Source organism: Syngnathus acus, chromosome 17 (assembly GCF_901709675.1).
Source record: "Syngnathus acus chromosome 17, fSynAcu1.2, whole genome shotgun sequence".
Classification (NCBI taxonomy): domain Eukaryota; kingdom Metazoa; phylum Chordata; class Actinopteri; order Syngnathiformes; family Syngnathidae; genus Syngnathus; species Syngnathus acus.
The window spans coordinates 5,056,282-5,074,729 of NC_051102.1; the positions used below are offsets into that span (position 1 = coordinate 5,056,282).

The 18,448-nt window shown below is 48.7% G+C and overlaps 3 protein-coding genes across 4 annotated transcripts; 2 read left to right on the plus strand and 1 right to left on the minus strand.

Annotated features, from left to right (window-relative positions):
- The first annotated feature begins 1 nt into the window (after position 1).
- On the plus strand, positions 2 to 3,877 carry tmem71 (transmembrane protein 71). Its single transcript, XM_037276942.1, has 10 exons — positions 2 to 181; positions 935 to 1,032; positions 1,114 to 1,159; positions 1,246 to 1,467; positions 1,611 to 1,903; positions 2,042 to 2,239; positions 2,514 to 2,580; positions 2,684 to 2,742; positions 2,820 to 2,866; positions 3,294 to 3,877. The coding sequence occupies exons 2-10, from the start codon at positions 1,002 to 1,004 to the stop codon at positions 3,315 to 3,317; spliced, it is 987 nt and encodes a 328-aa protein (XP_037132837.1). The 5' UTR covers positions 2 to 181; positions 935 to 1,001; the 3' UTR covers positions 3,318 to 3,877.
- Positions 3,647 to 6,600, minus strand: si:dkey-7l6.3 (gastrula zinc finger protein 5-1). Of its 2 annotated transcripts, none has more exons than XM_037276934.1 (4): positions 6,050 to 6,600; positions 5,539 to 5,657; positions 5,306 to 5,420; positions 3,647 to 5,239 (listed from the first exon to the last, which is right to left on the minus strand). In XM_037276934.1, exons 1-4 carry the CDS (start codon positions 6,318 to 6,320, stop codon positions 4,551 to 4,553), a joined length of 1,194 nt encoding a protein of 397 aa, XP_037132829.1. In that variant the 5' UTR covers positions 6,321 to 6,600; the 3' UTR covers positions 3,647 to 4,550. The 2 variants fall into 2 exon arrangements, with proteins under 2 accessions (XP_037132829.1, XP_037132830.1); XM_037276935.1 differs by having other exon boundaries at positions 5,306 to 5,417; positions 6,050 to 6,599.
- A 187-nt stretch (positions 6,601 to 6,787) lies between these two features.
- Positions 6,788 to 17,691, plus strand: LOC119137525 (extended synaptotagmin-2-like). The gene is made up of 23 exons (XM_037276908.1): positions 6,788 to 6,945; positions 8,295 to 8,667; positions 10,451 to 10,492; positions 10,650 to 10,784; positions 10,852 to 10,928; positions 11,020 to 11,092; positions 11,537 to 11,626; positions 12,447 to 12,502; positions 13,933 to 14,053; positions 14,129 to 14,305; positions 14,375 to 14,457; positions 14,614 to 14,662; positions 14,754 to 14,843; positions 14,916 to 15,011; positions 15,585 to 15,659; positions 15,801 to 15,887; positions 15,959 to 16,111; positions 16,168 to 16,496; positions 16,562 to 16,660; positions 16,751 to 16,882; positions 16,948 to 17,053; positions 17,124 to 17,173; positions 17,292 to 17,691. The coding sequence occupies exons 2-23, from the start codon at positions 8,302 to 8,304 to the stop codon at positions 17,335 to 17,337; spliced, it is 2,532 nt and encodes an 843-aa protein (XP_037132803.1). The 5' UTR covers positions 6,788 to 6,945; positions 8,295 to 8,301; the 3' UTR covers positions 17,338 to 17,691.
- Positions 17,692 to 18,448: the final 757 nt, after the last annotated feature.

Sequence of the window (18,448 nt, forward strand, 5' to 3'; positions counted from 1 at the left end):
TGGACAGGAAATACTTTTATTTTGAAAGTCAGCCTCTGGTATCCGTTACATCTTATCAGAAGAGGAACGTCGAACGGAACACATTTTTGTTGTCTTTTTTTTCATTGAAATATCGAAAAGATTCCACAAAACGACTTTGCAATCTGGAACAGGATTTAGAAAGGCAGCCAATCGTCGACACGTGAGTTTTACGGTGTATCTCTGTCGACTAAAGTCACTTTTGTGCGTTGCTGCGGGACACATTCGAAAATATGGGAAAGGGCTTTTTGGTCAATGTGCACTTAGAGCAACTTAAAATGATCGACTGTCATCAAATAAAATGCGATCATGTTCCAATGGATGCTTTTATTGAACAAGTACTTTATTTCATAGAAGTGCACGAACGGAAGCTAACGTGACTTCATCTTGCAAATATGTGAGGCACGCAGCTGTCATATCAAGATTTTTAAAGTGTAACGGTTGATCTTAACATTTTTAATAAGACGTTTGGCGTATATGTATTTTAAAAAAAGTTATCGTTCCCTCGAGTGGCTTTTTGCCCACTTCCCTTGACGCGTTAAGTTCCAACATCAGCACCTCGACGCAAAGCTTGCTGGGAAACTCCTGATGCCCGGCGGGCGGGGGTCGGACAAACAGAAATGAAAAGAACGCCAAGATGCAGCGTTTTGATGACATGAAAATGTTATTTTTCATTCTATGATATTAATCTGGACAGCTTGATGGAATAGCACAAGCACGCGCAGATACACAGCACAGAGTACAGCGTGTCTCTTGTCACATGAAAACAAAAATCGAAGTGAAACCGGTGCAACTTTGACAGTCGACATACAATTGCCACGTTCAGAACATGACCTCGCTTCTGCTTTGCCTTTTAGCAAAACCAGTCACCGGGAAGTTTACGCTTGTTTTTCTTTTTGGGTACCGCGACCGGCAGCGGCAAGTGAAGACGCTCTCATCATCCATCCTTTGGTCTCGTCACCTCGCTCGTCCCAAGAAGTGAAATGTCGCTCTCCTTCTCCGGAGCGTTCACCAGTATGTCGATCGATTTCTCCTCTTCCTCGTGGTTATCATCGGCTCGATGCTAATTTGAGCTAACGCTTGTTTTCTCTTTAGGTTCGCCAGTCAAGCGACGCCTCAGGTCAAGCTCCACCTACCCGAGGTAAGCGCGCCATCTTGACTTGCAATTGATTTGCATTGATTCAAGCTGATGTGACTCATATCCACTTGCGCTTACGTTTGTCTCAGCCCGGACGTGTCCCTTTTGTCTCCCGACTCATCGTATGTGTGCTACTCGGCGGGGTCCACGCCGGAGGCCGGCGTCCATTCCCGTTGCTGCCGCCGCTCGCCCCGCCTCCTCACCAACGGCTACTACACTGTGACCGACGACAGCTTCCTGTGGGATGAGGACGGCACGGTGTTGTTGACGCCCTGCGCTGCCAGCGTGTCCTACAAGGAAACCGTTTTCAGGTGGGGGGGCGGGTCAATTGCTCGGTCGGCAGATGCGTCGGGGTGGCGCTTTGGTCATTTGTCGAGTTGTTGTCGCCCATTGGGTGCGTGACGAATGACTTGTGGTTGTCACGAAAGCGCCACTGTTGCTTCGCTTCTGTCAGGGTGTTCCGTAGACGGCGACGTAAAGCGGGCGGCTCCCTGGCTCGCCTGCTGAGCGACGTCAGCAAGAGCTGCCAGACCTGGCTGGACAGCAGGCTGTTTGGGGGTGTTTTCCGCACAAGCCAGGACCTGGACCAGGACCTGGACCCAAAGATAGAGCAGGACAACCGGCATCTGCTCCATGACCAGGACCAAGACGCGGCCCCGCAGGAAGGATTCACTTGGCCTCAAGAGCAGAGCCAATCCGGTCTCGGCCAAAGACAAGCGGACAACTGCTGCAGCATCTTCACTTACGGTGAGGTTCCCATCCAAAGCGTACAAACGGTGAGGCAGATGTGCCATCCGTCGTGGAAGCGTGTGGTTCATCTTAGACGTTTGCGACAGAATCCAGAAAAGTGACATGTTGCATGTTTTTGGCATGTTGTCATGTTAGATCCGAGCGAAGTGACGCCTCCTCCTGACAAAGAGGCCGCCCCGCGCTCCAAGCAGATGATCCAAGAGGAGATTTGCTCAGAAATATATCAATCAAGCAAGCGCTTTGACCAGGCGCTAGGTGAACTCACGGAGTTCCCGCCTCCTTCCGTCTTTTACGCCAGCGCCTGCCGGCAGCCCGACATGCCTCACCGTGCAGGTCATCTCTTTAATCACCATTATGATGATAACCGTTTTAAATGTTATCGCCTTTTCTTTTGATGTTACTTTTATGGTTGCTGTGAATGTTGTTTTTACCTTTCCTGAATTACTTTTCTTTTATGTTTCATTTTTTTCATGATCAATTTTACTTATTGTTTTTCTGTTCATTAATTATTAGCTCTATGTTATTATTACAACTTTAACTCTTTTTGTACATATTTTCATTTTCTTACACCTGTTAAATGTAAATAGTTTTTGCTGGTGCATTTCAGGGTTAAGGCTGATGAGCCTTCTCGCTTTGGTCTTTGTCGCCTCCGTCTTCGTGATGCTCGGCTCAGGGTAAACTTTTGGCTGCCTTTATTCCATATTGAAGATGAGTTCTTCCCAATAACAGCAAGGCTGCTTGTGTACTGTTGTGACCGGATCATTTGCTCTCATTTAGGTGTCCGGTATGGAGCGCAGCAGCAGTTTGCGTGATTACGACGACGACGACATGCCTCTGTGAGTGTTACACTGCGATCCGTAACAAATGCTCCGTGCTTGGTGTCCATTTTTGACGCACATTGTTGTGCATTCAGGTGTGAGCTGGTGGCCTCGGCTGGATTGGAGAGGTACCAAGACTGAGGTGAGTCACTCACAGATTAAAAAAGGAATAAAATACATTAACTAGTAGAAAAAAGATTGAAAAAAGCTTTTGCAAAGTGAAAAGCATATTATTATTATTATTATGTTGAAGTAGCCACTCTTGGGAAAAAAATGCACTCTATGGGAAAAATTTGATTAAAAATTTAATAAATTCTAAAAAAATGAAAAGATAATTAGGTAAATAAATAAAAAAGTATCGGTGTAAAAATGGCATTACTAGAGGCACGAATAGGCATATGTCGTTTTTTTTAATGGTTTCAAAAGTTGTACATCAGTTATCTTTAAGTAGCTGATTACTGGAAGCAATCGAGGTTTTTAAAGAAAGCACTGAAGTAAAAAGAAAACCCAAAAGGCCACAAATCACACAAATTTTGAAATGTAAGTTAATATTTTTCTTCAACTTTCAGGACATCACTTCACGCAATGAGTGACCTTGCAGACCACAACTCCACCAATGCATGCGCACGCACATGATTTCTATTTATTTTTATTTATATATCGACGACCCAACAAATCCACTCTGACACTTTAAAGAAAAAAAAAGTAGCGTAGCAAATGAACAAGAGACAATTCGGAGGAAACACTTGTGGCCCTTTTATCCATCGCTCGTGGTTGCTCCAGCAACAAATGATGCGGTTGGCATCGCCATGGCGACCAAACATTGTTTTTCAACAAATTTCCTGATGCTGGTTTTCCAAGGCCTTTATGAACTCAGTGACATCTCTCTCGCCTTTGGTCATGAGTGCATTTGCATTTTTTTTTATTGTGTGGAGCAAGAAGGGTCAAATGTGGTTTTATTTACTAAAACATTCATTTTTATAAGAGTGTTGTCACCGAAATGTGTCTGCATGATGTTGCTTTTATTTATGATTTATATTTGTCAGCCAATCAAAATACAGTATAATCATTGTCACATGTAAGCGTGACACGTGTGTGTCCAACACTTCCCAGTTTTACTTTTATAGACGCACATTAAAAGCTCATATTTGTCTTTCCATGGTGAATCATTTGTCTGGCGAAAACACACACTCCAGCCGAATCGGCCACCACAGGTTAATTCAAGGCCATGGCATAAAAATGTGTCTTAAATGTTTCTACTGAGGTAGCAGTTTTGATATATATCGGTAGGGCATTTAAAAACTCTCTACCAGAGACAACATCTCTCGAATAAGGGTGCAGGTGGTGCACGGCGCCATACTTACGTGTCCAATGATCGACGGTAGACAGCCACGAATTAAAAAAATTTCTTTCTAAATTTTGATCCAAACAGAGCTCATAAATCCGGCACGTCCCTTTTGAGCTACGGCGACGCTAAGCGAGGCATGAAAACAATTCTTTCAAAATGCGTCGCTCGCTTTACTTCTTACCAAATTTACATCAAGGAGTTTAAATCAAAATTGAATTGAATCACACTCTAAAAAGTCCTCAAGACCTAAAAAAGCAAAATCCTCAAACAAATGGCAACCTAGAGAATTGAAAACTAAACAACTTGAAATTGAATCAAATCACAGCAAAAGAACTGCAATCAAATTGAATAAGAACCTAAAGAATGGCTCGAGAAAGGTGCGCCCGCGCACAAAGAATCGCACACGGTTCTTCACGAAACTTCTTGGTGAGGTCAAAAGTTGAAACGTCAAAAATGATGGTCGCCCGGCCGGCCGGGCTCAGCCTTCCTGTTGCTCTCCGGGGTGGTGCTTCTGCAGGTGGATCCTCAGGTTCTGCTTGCCCGCAAAGCGCTTGGAGCAGCAGTGGCAGGCAAACGGTCGCTCGCCCGTGTGAACACTCTGGTGGGTCTTCAGGTGGCCCGATTGCGTAAAGCGCTTTCCGCACTGGCCACAGCAGTATGGCCGTTCGCCCGTGTGGACGCGCACGTGTGTCTCCAGGCTGCGCGCCGACGAGAACCACTTGCCGCAGTAGCGGCAAACGAAACGCCGGTCGCCACACAAGCGGCTTCGGTCCGTAGCGTCCAATCGGGACACCGCCAAGCCCAGAGCCAAAGGGAAAGCGGTGTTCAAGTCGGATGCGGGGCGGTGGTGGAGGGCCATGATGCTGGCCAGGCTCCGATCGGTCCACGAACAGCCCAGGTCCAGCTCGCCGGCGCCCCCTCCGGGGCCGCGTGAAGCCACAGCCCGGTCGGGACCTTGCGAAACATAGGCCGAGCTCTCCCTCACCGGTGGGATTTGGCCGTCGCTGACCAAATTTGAGGAGATGTCTCTGGCAAGACCCGCGGAGCCCGGAAAACCAAGGGAACCTCGAGGTGCCGCGTGATTATTTTGTTCCCAAGGACTAGAATCGGCTGATGAGTTGGAGGCGACCATTCCGGAGGGACCGGCTTCAGGCGCCAGTTCTGCTCCTTCACACAACACATGAGGACGCCGAGGTTAGTGCTTGCACAAAACACATTTTTTCCTATGTTTACCGTCATCATCCAGAAGCAGCAGCTCGCTGGCATCGTCCTCGTCACTTGCCACTTCCTGTTTGACCGGAGACACGTCCTCTATGCTCCTCAAGATACCGGCGTGCGACGTGTCCTGCTGGGACAACAAAACCGCACGCATTTTCAGATTTAGGGTATGGCACGGTAAGTAGCGGTGAACAAAAAAAAAAACACGATACGATATGTTGAATGTTTTTCAATGGGCGTGCGTGAACCTCTGCAGCCGAGGGCGTGTCTTCTACGCTCGGCGCTGACGACAAAGGCGTCGGTCGTCCTCTCAGCCCGTTGCAGCCATTCGGCGACCTGTCCGCCAGGCCCGATGATGGGAAACGCACTGTTCGACAAGACCAGTCACAAGTCATTTTTGGATGACACGACTCAAATGATTAAAAAGTCGCCCCAAGGAAGTACATTTTGATCGCGAGTTTGACACCTGTGCAGAAATAACAATAGCAAGAGACGCGGTGGAAGTAGGAGCTGGCTTGTATTATAAAAAAGTAGTCATAGCCATGTGGTAGAAATAGCAAACATGGTACAAGTCGTTGTTTTGGTTGATGTCGTCATGGTCCTTGTAGAAAGAGTACCAGCAGTAGTTGTAGTATGAGCGGTACGGGAGGTAGTAAAGTAGTACTGGTAGTAATAAGCTAGTTAAATAGTACAATAAGCATTGTTCTTGGTGGAGTTGTTTTTGGTGGTTTCTGTCCACTTGAGTACGACTCAATTCACCCTCGTCAGGCTTGTCGTTGCCTCCCACCGGGCTTCCAGCGCCCGAGACGGCGGCTGCGCCCTCGCCGCCGTAGCAGCCCCGGGCGATGATGGTCTCCATGAGCTCCAGCTTCCTGCGGAGCTCGTCGTTCTCCTCGCGGCTGCGGGTGAGCTCCATTTGGACGACGGCGTAGCTGTCGTCCACCAGCTGGCACATTTCGGCCACGGCGGCCCGGGTCAGAGCCTCCATGATGCTCGCAAGCTGCGAGTGCAATACCGCCAAGCTCTTCATCGCCGCCAACAACGGAAAACGCACACTTGACTTACTTAATGAACCCGGTGAACTCGAAGATCACGCGACCGGTGACATTCGAAAAGGTATGTTTCATACACGGGCCACCGGCATGATTGTGTGACTCTCAAGGCGTTTGTTTTGTTTTTGCTGCTTCCGGATTTCAAAATAAAAGCGAAATGCAGCTCGTTGCGCATGCTAACATTTTCCGTTGCCTCTCGTTTAAATTTAGTACATTTGGAGATTGGTTGTTGTTTTTTCTGGATTATTATTATTTTTTTCAAATTATATTACTGCTTCAATGCTCTCTCGCTCTCTCTCTCTCTCTCTCTCTCTCTCTCTCTCTCTCTCTCTCTCGCTCTCTCTCTCTCGCTCTCTCTCTGCTGTTCATTCTTCTCGCCACCAGGGCGCGCCAGTGCTCCGCTACAGGTGGAGGCCAACCTCTTCTCGGCGATGACGGCTTCCTGCCGGGCTGAGCTGAGCTGAGTTGAGTTGAGTGAGGCGGGCGGGTCGAGCGGCAGCGGCTTCTGTACACGGTGATGAGCTGAGAAGCTGGTCGGCATGTGGAGCACCGCGCGTCGTCGCTGCTCAATTTGAGGTCGTTTTCAAGCGCATGAGGATTCTGGTGAGTGTTGCGTGCTTATTTATTTTGTCGGCAGTTGTCCCCCCCCTTCCCCGGTGGTGGTCGGCTTCGGCGCAAAAAGCCTTTCTACGTGTCACTTATTGAAAGAACGTCACGACGCACTCGCTTGAGATTTTTTCCGATTTAGCGTCTATACGTCTTCTAGTCAATACAAGCCCTGTGTTGATTGAAACCGACCCACAATTTTGATTTGATAGACACTGTTGGTTAGTTCGGCATACATGCACGTGACAAACGAGGGTTTAGGAAGCTGAAATTCGATCCGAACGTGATAAGTCCGCCTGCGATCAACGGCAACCCGAAACCACTTGACTGCACTTAGAAAGTGACGAGCAGAAACAATAAAATGTTGTCAAGCGTTGGATGTGCGCCGTATCCAACAAAAGCGCAACACGTTCCCTGTGGTTCATTTTAATTACCCGCCTGTGCTAGTTGAGCGACTAATCGCTGTAGTTTAAGAAGTTTTTCGGTGAGTTTGGAAAGGCGATTCAAATCAAATGACGTCAGGCTAATTATGAAAAATATTTTGCATTCTTTTGATCCCACAAAGCTAATCATGTTTTCTCACTGTATTTCTTTTTAAAAATTATGCATTTGAGAACGTAATGACTCAAAACTAGTATGCACAAGAATTGTGGTGTTTTCCAGACTTTTTGGGCAGCATTTTTTTTTTTTTTTTTTTTTTCAAAAAGACTCCTAATGACAGCCCCACCCCCATATTATGACGATGAACTCTTTTCCAAGAAAAAAATTGACAGGAACAAAAGTGGTGAAAAGTTGTCATTAAAAAAAAGGATTGTGTAATGAGTTTGAATCACACCATTATAAGTCAGCTTTTAATGAATGGAGTAGAAAAATACAAAAACAGATATTATTTTGCCTGTTATCCTGCTAAAGACACGTTTACGATTGACAAAAGTGGGACTATATCCTAATAAACATGTCGAGTGAATATCATTTGACTTAATGTTGCAGTATCAAATTCCTATTCTTTGAGAAAAAAAGTTTTAATGTTACGCAAATGAAGTTCTATTTCCTTCAGCCAAAAAAGCTGTTTTATTCAAAGACAAATATGTATTTTGTCAACCAGAATGATTTTCTGTACGAGAGAGATAAAGGCGAAACGAGCCACTAAAGTCAAAGATTTAATATAAAAAGTCAGATAAAAAATGCTTCAAGATTTTATGCAATATCTGGGTGTTATTGCAAATGTAAATGCACAAACCTAACTTGATTGCGGTTCAGTTCTTGGCCTGGTCTGCAGCATGGCAGAAAATGGGCCAACATGTTGTTTCCCAACGTCAATTTCAACGCTTCTTTTGGTACCGCAGAGGGGACATGAGTAACAGCGTCGGCTCTAAGGCGGAAGGCGCGGCCCGGCCGGCCGCCACGCCCGATGGCCCGGTCTCGGCCTCCGCCAGCCTGCCGCAGCAGATGCCGGCCGAAGGGCCTCCCTCGTCGCTGACGGACGTCACTGAGATGTGGGTGAAATTTGGCAAGACCTTCGCCGCCATCTTGCCCATCTACATCCTGGGCTACTTGGAATTCAGCTTCAGCTGGGTGCTGATCGGACTGGCCGCCTTGTTCTACTGGAGGCGAGCTCACGGCAGCAAGGACTACAGGATCAACCACGCCCTGGCCTTCCTGGACCAGGAGGACAAAGTGGTCAAGCGGACGCCGCCCACCGCCGAGCTGCCGTCGTGGGTGAGTCAATAAAGGGGGCGCGGTGGGTCACTCAAGTTAGCCGGCTCTCGAGTGCCCTGCTCAAGGGAAGCGGCCGTCTCCATCCATCCAGCCAGCAAGGTTTCCTTCTCAGGGTCATCGGGGATGGGCAACTGAAATGCTTTGGGAGGGAGGGTCTGCACACTTCCAAACCAGATGTAGGACACAGAATCTGGTAGCTGGCATAGGCAAGGAAGCTTTGCGCATCTGTGAAGGACACCCTCCCTCCCTCCTTCGCTCTATACATACTTCCTTCCATACGAGGGTGATCTTGCACCACACCCAGCACGTGCCGTGAAAAGTCACACAGCCATTTATTTTGTTGCGCTGCATAAAGATGGAAGCCATCCAAGAATGGTGTTTCTCAGTCAGTCTGGAGCGGAGTGGCAAAAAAGTATGCTGCTAACTTGTTCCACCTTGACTTCCTGTCAACATCCTTGCCGGTTCTTTCCAAAGCAATTTGCAAAAGGCCGGCCAGCGCAGTGTCACGCTGACACCAACGATTGCGACAGCGCTGATAGCAGACGGTTCAAAGTTCACGCGCGCCACCCTGACTGACGCCATCGTCCAAGATGTCACATTCTCTAACCTTTGTTTTGTTTCTCTTGACGGATGATGGATGGCGGTCTGCTTTGTCACAGACGCACTCAACATTTGATCGCTGTCTAGTTCGGACAGCTTGGCACGAGCAGATGGATGCATTGAAGTGCGCGTTGACACTCAAAAACTCTCATGTCAGAGTGTCCCCGAATGCAACACCTGATTTCATTACTCGGAAAGAACGACAGATAATATGAACCTCCGTTCCTCTGTTGCTCTGAGAGCAAAGCTGTGATTTCAGTCTTTCCATGAAGGCGTCACCTGATTGTGTGTTTTTTTTTTTTTTTGCTGTCTGGATGGATTTAACGAAACAAGAACATTTGGAAAAATCAATGGATGCGGAAACTGATTTTTGATTGGCCCTGCATGTGTAGCGCCATTTCATTGGTGGATGATTGGAAGAATGAATTTCTATCCTCAATTGCCAGATGAGGGCAGTCACCGTTTTTTGGTGGCGACTGAGGAAAGCTGCAATGTCAGACTGTCCCTGAAAGCATCACCTGATTTATTGGGGTGGATGGATAGATGGAAGATTGATACTGAGATGGATTTAACATTTTCAGAGAATTGATGGGTTGTTTTGTGGAGAAAGCTCCGCTTTTCAATCGTCCCAATTGCATGTGTGTCCAACCAGCGGTTAAAAAACGTTTGTCTTGCTCAGCAAATATGAAAAGGGGTCGGCGGTGGCGGCGATGCTGCGGCATGATCATGTGACACAATGTCAATACAAAGGCAGGCAATGTCGCTCTCACGATTAAAAATAGATGCCGGCGCCTGGACTCGTCTTGGTTTCTCATTTCTTGACCTTGCAGGAAAACATCTTGGTCATCGTCATCCTCCTCTTTCTAACGTTCCAGGCCACAATGAGGCACCACACGAGAGCTTTTCATTTATTTGTCCATGTCACCGTGCACAACCCAACTCAAAAGAAACAACAGCCCAAAGAATGTCAAGACTAAGCCAAGCGTGTTTGTCTTCATGTCAGACAATTCCGTAAAGAACTGGCCAAAGGGCCCGAAAAAGAGGCCGCTGAAATAGAGGCCACCGAAAAAGAGGCAGATTTAAGTTGATGGCTCGCTCGTTCGTCACACGCTTCCTGTTGAAAGTTGTGGGTGGGGTCTTTGGATGCCAGCTGGCTAACGTGGCGCTTTCAAATGCTTCGCAGGTCCACTATCCAGATGTGGAGAGGGTGGAGTGGCTCAATAAGGTAGGCACAGACTCGCTTTTTGCCCCCTCCCCAACTTGGCCCGACGGATGAAGTTGCTAGGGGCGACCCGCTTTCTTCTTCTTGGCGTTATTGTCGCTACGCTAAGACACTCAAAAGCGTAGAGCAGCGGCGCTGACGGCGGTGGCGTCTGACACAGACGGTGAAGCAGATGTGGCCGTTCATCTGCCAGTTTGTGGACAAGTTGTTCCGGGAGAGCATCGAACCGGCGGTCAAGGGGGTCCACCCGCATCTCAGCTCCTTCTGCTTCTCCAAGATCGACATGGGCGACAAGGTCAGTCGCCCCTCCCTCACCTTGTCGCTCGCCCGGCACGTTTCCTCCACCACTTGTTTGTTTGCAGCCGCTGAGGGTGAATGGAGTCAAAGTGTATACGGAGAACGTAGACAAGCGGCAGGTCATCATGGACATGCAGATCAGGTAGGACGCCGTCGCAAGTGCTCATTCGACAATCCGCTTCTGTTTTCAAATGATTCCGGACTCCAACAACATTGCTCTGTCATGGTTGCAGTTTTGTGGGCAACACGGAGATCGACGTGGACGTCAAGAAGTACTACTGCAGGGCGGGAATCAAGAGCATCCAGGTATGTGGCGGCGACGGTTGTCACGGCGACCGCATCTCCCCTTTTAGCGTTGACACCAAGCGGGAATGCGCCAGCCGCGTTGACTCGAGCCAGATGACAAGATCGCTTCTCGATAAACGACTCGTTATCGGCAATTCGGGCCGCCATTTGCCGAGCGTGCCGGCGGCCAGAGTGTTGTTTGCTTGACTTGGACCGGATCCACGGGTCGTTGTGACCGTTTTGTACAGATGTTTGGAAAAACCAAATAGTCCAACAACTCGGTCACGATTCACGCTCGGAGTTGTAGCATTTCCTGTTGTGGAGGAGCATTTTGTATTCAGGCTTCATTTGCATTGAAAACATCAACAAGCTGAGTACTAAGCATGATCTGTTTGCATTTTGTGTGTGTGATCGTCACTTGTTTTGCATTTAATGGAAGGTGAACGTTGTCTGGTTGGTGTTTAGCTTCACGGAGTGATGCGTGTGGTGATGGAGCCCCTCCTGGGAGACATGCCTCTCATTGGTGCGCTCTCCGTCTTCTTCCTCAAGAAACCTGTAAGTGGCGTCACACATCTTCATGTTCCTTCTTTTTGTTGTGCTCCTTGTGCATTTTTCCTCCTTGGCAGTCAAAGTCAAAGCAAGAAAACGTCTCTAAACTCGCTTCGGTTCTTCACCTTTAGCATTTCCTACTTTGCCTATGTTAGCATATTTAGCATATTTTGTGTCTAGCATTTCATGTTTAGCATTTAGTGTACAGCGTGTAGTTTCCGTGTTGGCGATGTCATCGGGTTCTGCGTGTTAGGAATGTTTCTGTGCGCGCGCGCGTGTGCAACGGTGAGCGTTTGGACTCCCATGATGCATCGGCGTGTTTTGGGTTGGCATCGCAAATATTTGGATTGATGTCTCCTGCACCGATTCTGCGCTTTGATTACTGGAGCTCTTTCTTGACGACAAATTGAAAATTCAAATTAGATTCATTTGACTTTGCCACAACATTGATGCAGCGGACTGAAGGAGCTGTACCAGAATTTTGGCACCAAGCTTGTCTGATCTTTTCCAGCTTTGCTGACATGCCAAATCTTGGAGCTGCTGACTCTCTTTGACTCATTCACACAGAAATGTTATCATTTCATTTTTTAAAACACGTTCATGCGCACGCACACACATGGTTGTACATACATGCACACAGCAACGTCCTTGTGATGTCTGCTTATACGCGCAAACACTCACACACGTGCAGGCACACGCACACACACATGCTCACACACATACGCGACATTGTCACTCTGCAACGCACCGGCCACTTCATTACGTACCCCGCTTGAAGAATGCTGTGCAAGACGAAGGAAATCAAATTGTCCTTTTTGTCTTGCAGTTTCTGGACATCAACTGGACGGGTCTGACCAACGTGCTGGATCTTCCCGGGCTCAAGTACGTGACGTGATTAAATTGGTTTAGCTCTTGGCAGAGTTAGCGGTTGACACCATGCTCTGTGTGTGTGTGTGTGTGTGTGTGTGTGTGTGTGTGTGTGTGTGTGTGTATGTGCGTGCGCGTACTGCTTTGTTGTCCCAAAAGCTCAAAAGGCTTCCATGTGCAAGAAGAGTCTGACTTCTCCTTTTTCCGGATGTTTTAAAATTCTTTCAGCATGCGTCAGATCTTGGAAGCCTTTTAATCGGTCACGAGCGGGCGTGGCGGCAGCAGATTTATAACAACAATTTGGGGCTTCTTGACTAAATAAAAGGCCGAGAGGATGTGAGCGGCACTTCCCGCTCACTTCCTGTTTGGTTCCATCACACACAAACTGGCTGGGCCGGACCCTCCCCTCCGCCTTTGCAAATGTCGCCGTCCTTGTTCGACGGGTTTGTGTGTTGTCGAATGCCTGACCACGCCCTTTTCACTTTCAGACTTGGCCTGTGGGAGTGAAAAGCCTGAGCTGAGATTGTGTGTGCGTGTGTGCGCGTGCGTGCGTGTGTGTGTCAGTAAGTGAATCAAAGAGTCTGAAGTTGTCTGCATACGCATGAGTGAAGTGCACTTTTCATTTTCTGTTTGCGTGGGTGTGTGTGCAGCTCTGTGCGTGTACAATCAAGTGCTAAGTTGTCACCTTCACGTCTTCCCCCACCCTGTTCGCTTTCATACCCTGCCTGCCTGCCTGTGTGTGTGCGTGCATGCGCGGGTTTCAATGTGGGTATTTTGCCAACTTTACACACCTACCATAGAAATATTGCAGTATAACCAAACATGCCATCTGCGGGTGCGCGTGCACGGTCACAGTGAAAATAATTTTTACGAGCGCGGAGTACACTTGCAGGAAACGGAAAGCTTATTTATTTATTTTTTAATGATTGAAATCAGTGATACACAAACGTATCACGAACAATGAGAACACGAAATGTAAGGCACAAGGCACACAGTACCAGTAGTGTGTGGTTGCATTGGGTAGAGCGCATTAGTCAAGAAAAGGCGTCGCTCTTTGTTATCTCGTTTTTTAGCCAGAAAGTTAACATCTTCAGGAAACTGAAAGCATCAGTTGAGTTAATTTGAGGTTTTATGCTGAGCACATCGCCCTCTAGTGGACAGTTGTGGCAAAACTGCATGATTTAGGCATTGGATTGACTTCCTTATTGAATTTACGAAGCATTGAAATCGCAAAAGTCTTTTCAATCATTTTTTTCCATTTTGTTTTCAGTCAAGGCCACATAGAGACAATGAACACATTTGTAAGCTTTTTATATGCTTCCGTCTCCTTCCGCAGACTTTCGGCCTCACCAGATTAACATTTACGCGTGATCTCTCCAGAAATGGCGTCGTCCGGTGTTCGATTGTGTTGTTGAAGTGCGCTCCGCCCTTCTTCTCGCCCTCAGCGCTTTGTGCGACAACCTGATCCAGGACATCATCTACAGCTTCCTGGTGCTGCCCAACCGCATCACCATCCCTCTGGTGGGCCAAGCTCAGCTGGAGAGCCTCCTCTTCCCTGTGCCCAAGGTATGAACACGCACGTTTCAGGCTTCTTCCTCTTCTTTTCTGCCCTTGCACACGTTAAGCCCGTGCGGCCCTCAGGGCATCCTGCGCATCCATTTCATGGAGGCCCAGGACCTTCTGGGCAAGGACAAGTTCCTGGGCGGCCTCATCAAGGGCAAGTCGGACCCTTATGGGATCATCCGGGTGGGAAAACAGCTCTTCCAGAGCAAAGTCATCCACGATACGGTCAACCCCAAGTGGAATGCCGTCTTCGAGGTGAGGAGGCTCCGTGCGCTCGGAGCAACCGAGCCTCTGCGCCGCGCTGACGATCCCGTCGTGTGGCAGGCTGAGGTCATGGACCCCGAGGGACAAAATGTGGAGGTCCAGTTGTATGACGAAGACACGGACAAGGACGACGTGCTGGGAAGGTGCGTCTCGCAATAGCAACACATGCAGACGCGGCTGGCGGAATACTAGACGACAAGAAGGCCACGTTCACCCAGCAAGACAACACAAGACCGCCACCACCTCAACGGTGGCACGGCCTGTTTGTGTGTAGTGAGTTGTTGTTGTCGTCCTTCCAGCGTCACCATCGACCTGGGCGAGCTTGCCAAAGAGCAAAAAGTGGACGAGGTGAGTGGGGGGGAGCGGAGGCAAGTTCCATTCACGCAGGCTGGCCTTCTTTATCTTATGCAAAGAGCGATTCATATTTGCTGCCTTTCAGTGGTTCAGTCTGGATGACGTGGCTTCGGGCAAGTTGCACATGAAGCTGGAGTGGCTGTCACTGCTAGCCACACCTGACAAGCTGGACCAGGTGAGGTGCAGGGAGGGGTATCTAAGACCGCCTTCCTCCTGTTCCGATGTCACATCCTCCTTGGATTCTCAGGTTCTGGCCGACATCCGCGCCGACCGCAGCAAAACCAACGACGGCCTCTCCTCTGCGCTGCTCGTTGTCTTCTTGGACTCGGCCCGCAACCTGCCGGTGAGTCCGTCCGCCCGTGCACGCAAACCCTGCTCCAAAAATGAGGGCCACCTTCTTTGATTGCCGCTTTTGAAAAGGAAATGCAACAGAAAATGGCCACGGGTGAGCCAATTGGGCACATTTGTTGGGTTGGAGCGCCTCATCGTCGGCCGCGTGTGGCGGGTTAGGGTCTCGTTTTTTTGTTGTATCCACGTCACATAAATAAGCGCTGTGGCATGGCACAAATTTACTGACATTGATTTTTAATGTTGTGACACAAACCTGTTTTTGTGCAAAATGCATTCAAGAGTTTGGAAGATGTTTTTTTCCTCCAATGCATTTCGAATGGCCGTCAATTATGTGTGTCGTACAATATTTCAACATTCTATTTTTATGTTGGAACGGATGAGTGGCATTTGCACTCAGTTCATTTGTGTCCGTTTCTGAGTGGAAAAAAATCTCAAGCTGGTTACGGCTCGGCCAAGTCGTCCTGACACAGCGTTTCCTTCTTGCTGCTCATGGGGGACAGTCACTCATGGAGCGCCTTCCTTGTCTCTCTGTGTGTGTGTCCTCATTTCCGGTCACGCCGCGTAGGCCGGGAAGAAAGTGACCAGCGACCCAAGTCCGTTTGTCGAGCTCAAAGTGGCTCCCAAGTCCCACGAGAGCAAGGTGAGAAAAGTATTTTCCCCTCAGCCCACATCAAGCAAACACGTTTGACAAAAGTTAAATTCAATTAATACGTGCCATGGATAGTGAACAGACTGGATTCTTTTTTCTTTTCTTTTTTTCCTTCTGGCCTGCGCTCGGCAGACGCGCTACAAGACCCACGAGCCGGTTTGGGAAGAAGCTTTCTCCTTCCTAATCCACAACCCCAGGATTCAAGACCTGGAGGTGGAGGTACCCAAAGCTGCTCTTTTCAGCCAAGGCAAGGCATGCACCCCTCCCCTCACGTGCGTTGCGATGTTCAGGTGAAGGACGCCAAACACGACGACTGCAGCCTGGGCACGCTGGTTCTGCCGCTGAGCCACCTGCTGGAGGCCGAAGACATGACGCTCAACCAGCAGTTTCCTTTGCGCAGCATGGGACCAAGTTGCACCCTCAAGATGAAGATAGCGCTGCGGGTAGGGAACGCTGCTGACCTCAGCAAAAGCAAAGCTCAGGCCACGCCCGCTTTTAGGTGCTGCACCTGGGCAGAGATGACGCCGCCGCTGCGTCCTCGGGCGCTGAGCGCAACCGGGCCTCGTCGGTCGACCCCGTGTCGCCGGACAGCGCGAGAGACATCCTGCGCTCTCAATCGGTGTCTGAGGCGGCTCTGCGGCGGCGGCAGCGGGAGGCACAGGAGGGTGGCACGCTTGCCGAGCATGGCCGCAGTGCGTCGCAGGCGGCCATCTTGGAATCGCAACACTTTCTGGAGGGGGACAAGGAGACTACGCCCAGCATCGCCTCGGATATTTCCAACCCCTACGCCGCTCAGGAGCTGCAGCAGAGACTCCAGCAGATGCAGAAGTAGGCCCCCCTTTGAAATGTCTTGCCGTGGCCTTCCAACACTGCAATGTGAAACTGTCTTTTAGTGGCTCTGGTCCCAGCTACTTTCCGCTGGGGGAGATCCAGCTGACGCTGAGACATAGCTCCCAAAGGAACAAGCTAGTGGTGGTGGTCCACGGCTGCAGGTGACTCACACGCACGGGCTTCAACAACTCTTCCCCCTCTTAATTCTTTTTTTCTCCCCTCTGCTCGTCCTGGTCTCGGCTCGTGCTCAGGAACCTGATCACGTTCAGCGACCACGGGTCCGACCCGTACGTGCGCCTCTACTTGCTTCCTGACAAGAGACGCTCGGGAAGGAGAAAAACTCACACCTTCAAGAAAACGCTCAACCCCGTCTATGATCAGACGTGAGTAGCAAATCAAGTCACGGAAGGCAACGGAAACAAAAACTTTTTTCTGTTAATGTGATCAGCTTCGAGTTCAACGTGTCCCTGGTGGAGCTCCATAGGAGGGTTCTGGACGTGGCTGTCAAGAACAGCGGAGGGCTGCTCTCCAGACACAAGGGTCTGCTGGGGAAGGTACGCTTTTCATTTGCAAGAGAGCAAAAAAGGCAGGGCACGCTGACCAAAGCGCCCTTTTGTCCGGCAGGTTCTGATCAAATTGGGCCCCGAAGATGCCGCCAAGGGATGGACGCAGTGGTCAGTTGGCCTTTTTCAAACTTGGCAATAGTCACCACCTGAAGACGTGGTGCTTCTCTTATAGCGCCACCTAGTGAAAATCATTGTCATTGCTGACACAAATGTTTGTAACCCGCAGGTATGAGCTGAGCGAGGACGGCCACCAGAAGCCTCATCAGCTCTAACGCTGCAATTGGCTTGCTTCCTTTTGTTAGCTTTAGCGTGCAGCGGCAAAGCAGAGCTTGACTTTGAGGCAAGCTCTCACTATTTATGATGGCCACGTGTCCTTTTTTGTGACTGCACAGCGACATCATGTGGCTGCATTGTGTCGTCGTCTGTTTCTTTACCATGTCTGCCATCCACGCAAAAGGGCCAAATTGAGATGAACCTTTCCGGGACAAATGCTTGGACTAGATCAATGGTTCTTAACCTTGTTGGAGGTACCGAACTCCGCCAGTCTCATATGCGCATTCACCGAACCCCTCTTTAGCGAAAAATTACAAAAAAAAAATTCAAATTCAAGACATAGATGTTTTTTACTGGTGCACAAAATGAGCCGTGGATGAACATTGCCTTGTTCAAAGAACAAAACCAACACAATGCATGAACTCACAACAAATTACGTACCTACAAATCAGTGTGACTTCTGCTGTTGACTTTGTGAGACCAGTTCAGATATGAGTCATCACAAATTTACATGATAAATCAGGTGTGTTCGGACCTCCACAGTGGAGGCTCTGCCGAACCCCTGAGACTGACTCACCGAACCCCTAGGGTTCGATCGCACCCAGGTTAAAAACCACTGGATTAGATAGAAGAGGCATAATTCAGGGATTGTAAAAGTTTGATATGACAATGGTGGTCATTGAGGATATTTTGGCCTGGTTTCTTGGAAAATGACCCTAACCCTGCCCCCCCCCACCTCTTTCAAACTTGTATTATTTTTCTGTTGTGTTTCTTAAGTTTCTTAAGTTTCACTGGCTTTATCTGCTGTTTATTTGGCATGGCATTGCTTGTTTGGAAAGTTGTTCTGCTGAAAGGAGTGAACACAACCCTACGAAATCAACGAGTTGTTTTAAAGGTGACTTTTTTTTTAATTCATAACAAACATGTATAAATGAAGCGCTATATCTTGCCTTCATCCATATGAAGCGCTATATCTTGCCTTCATCCATATGTACAAATTTTGCAGCTTAGAAAAAAATATCGCCAGTGAGTAACAGCACCACCCAGTGGCAATTATGCCCTATAGGCTTTTTTTATGCAACAGCAATTTCGTATTGTTTCGATATTTAC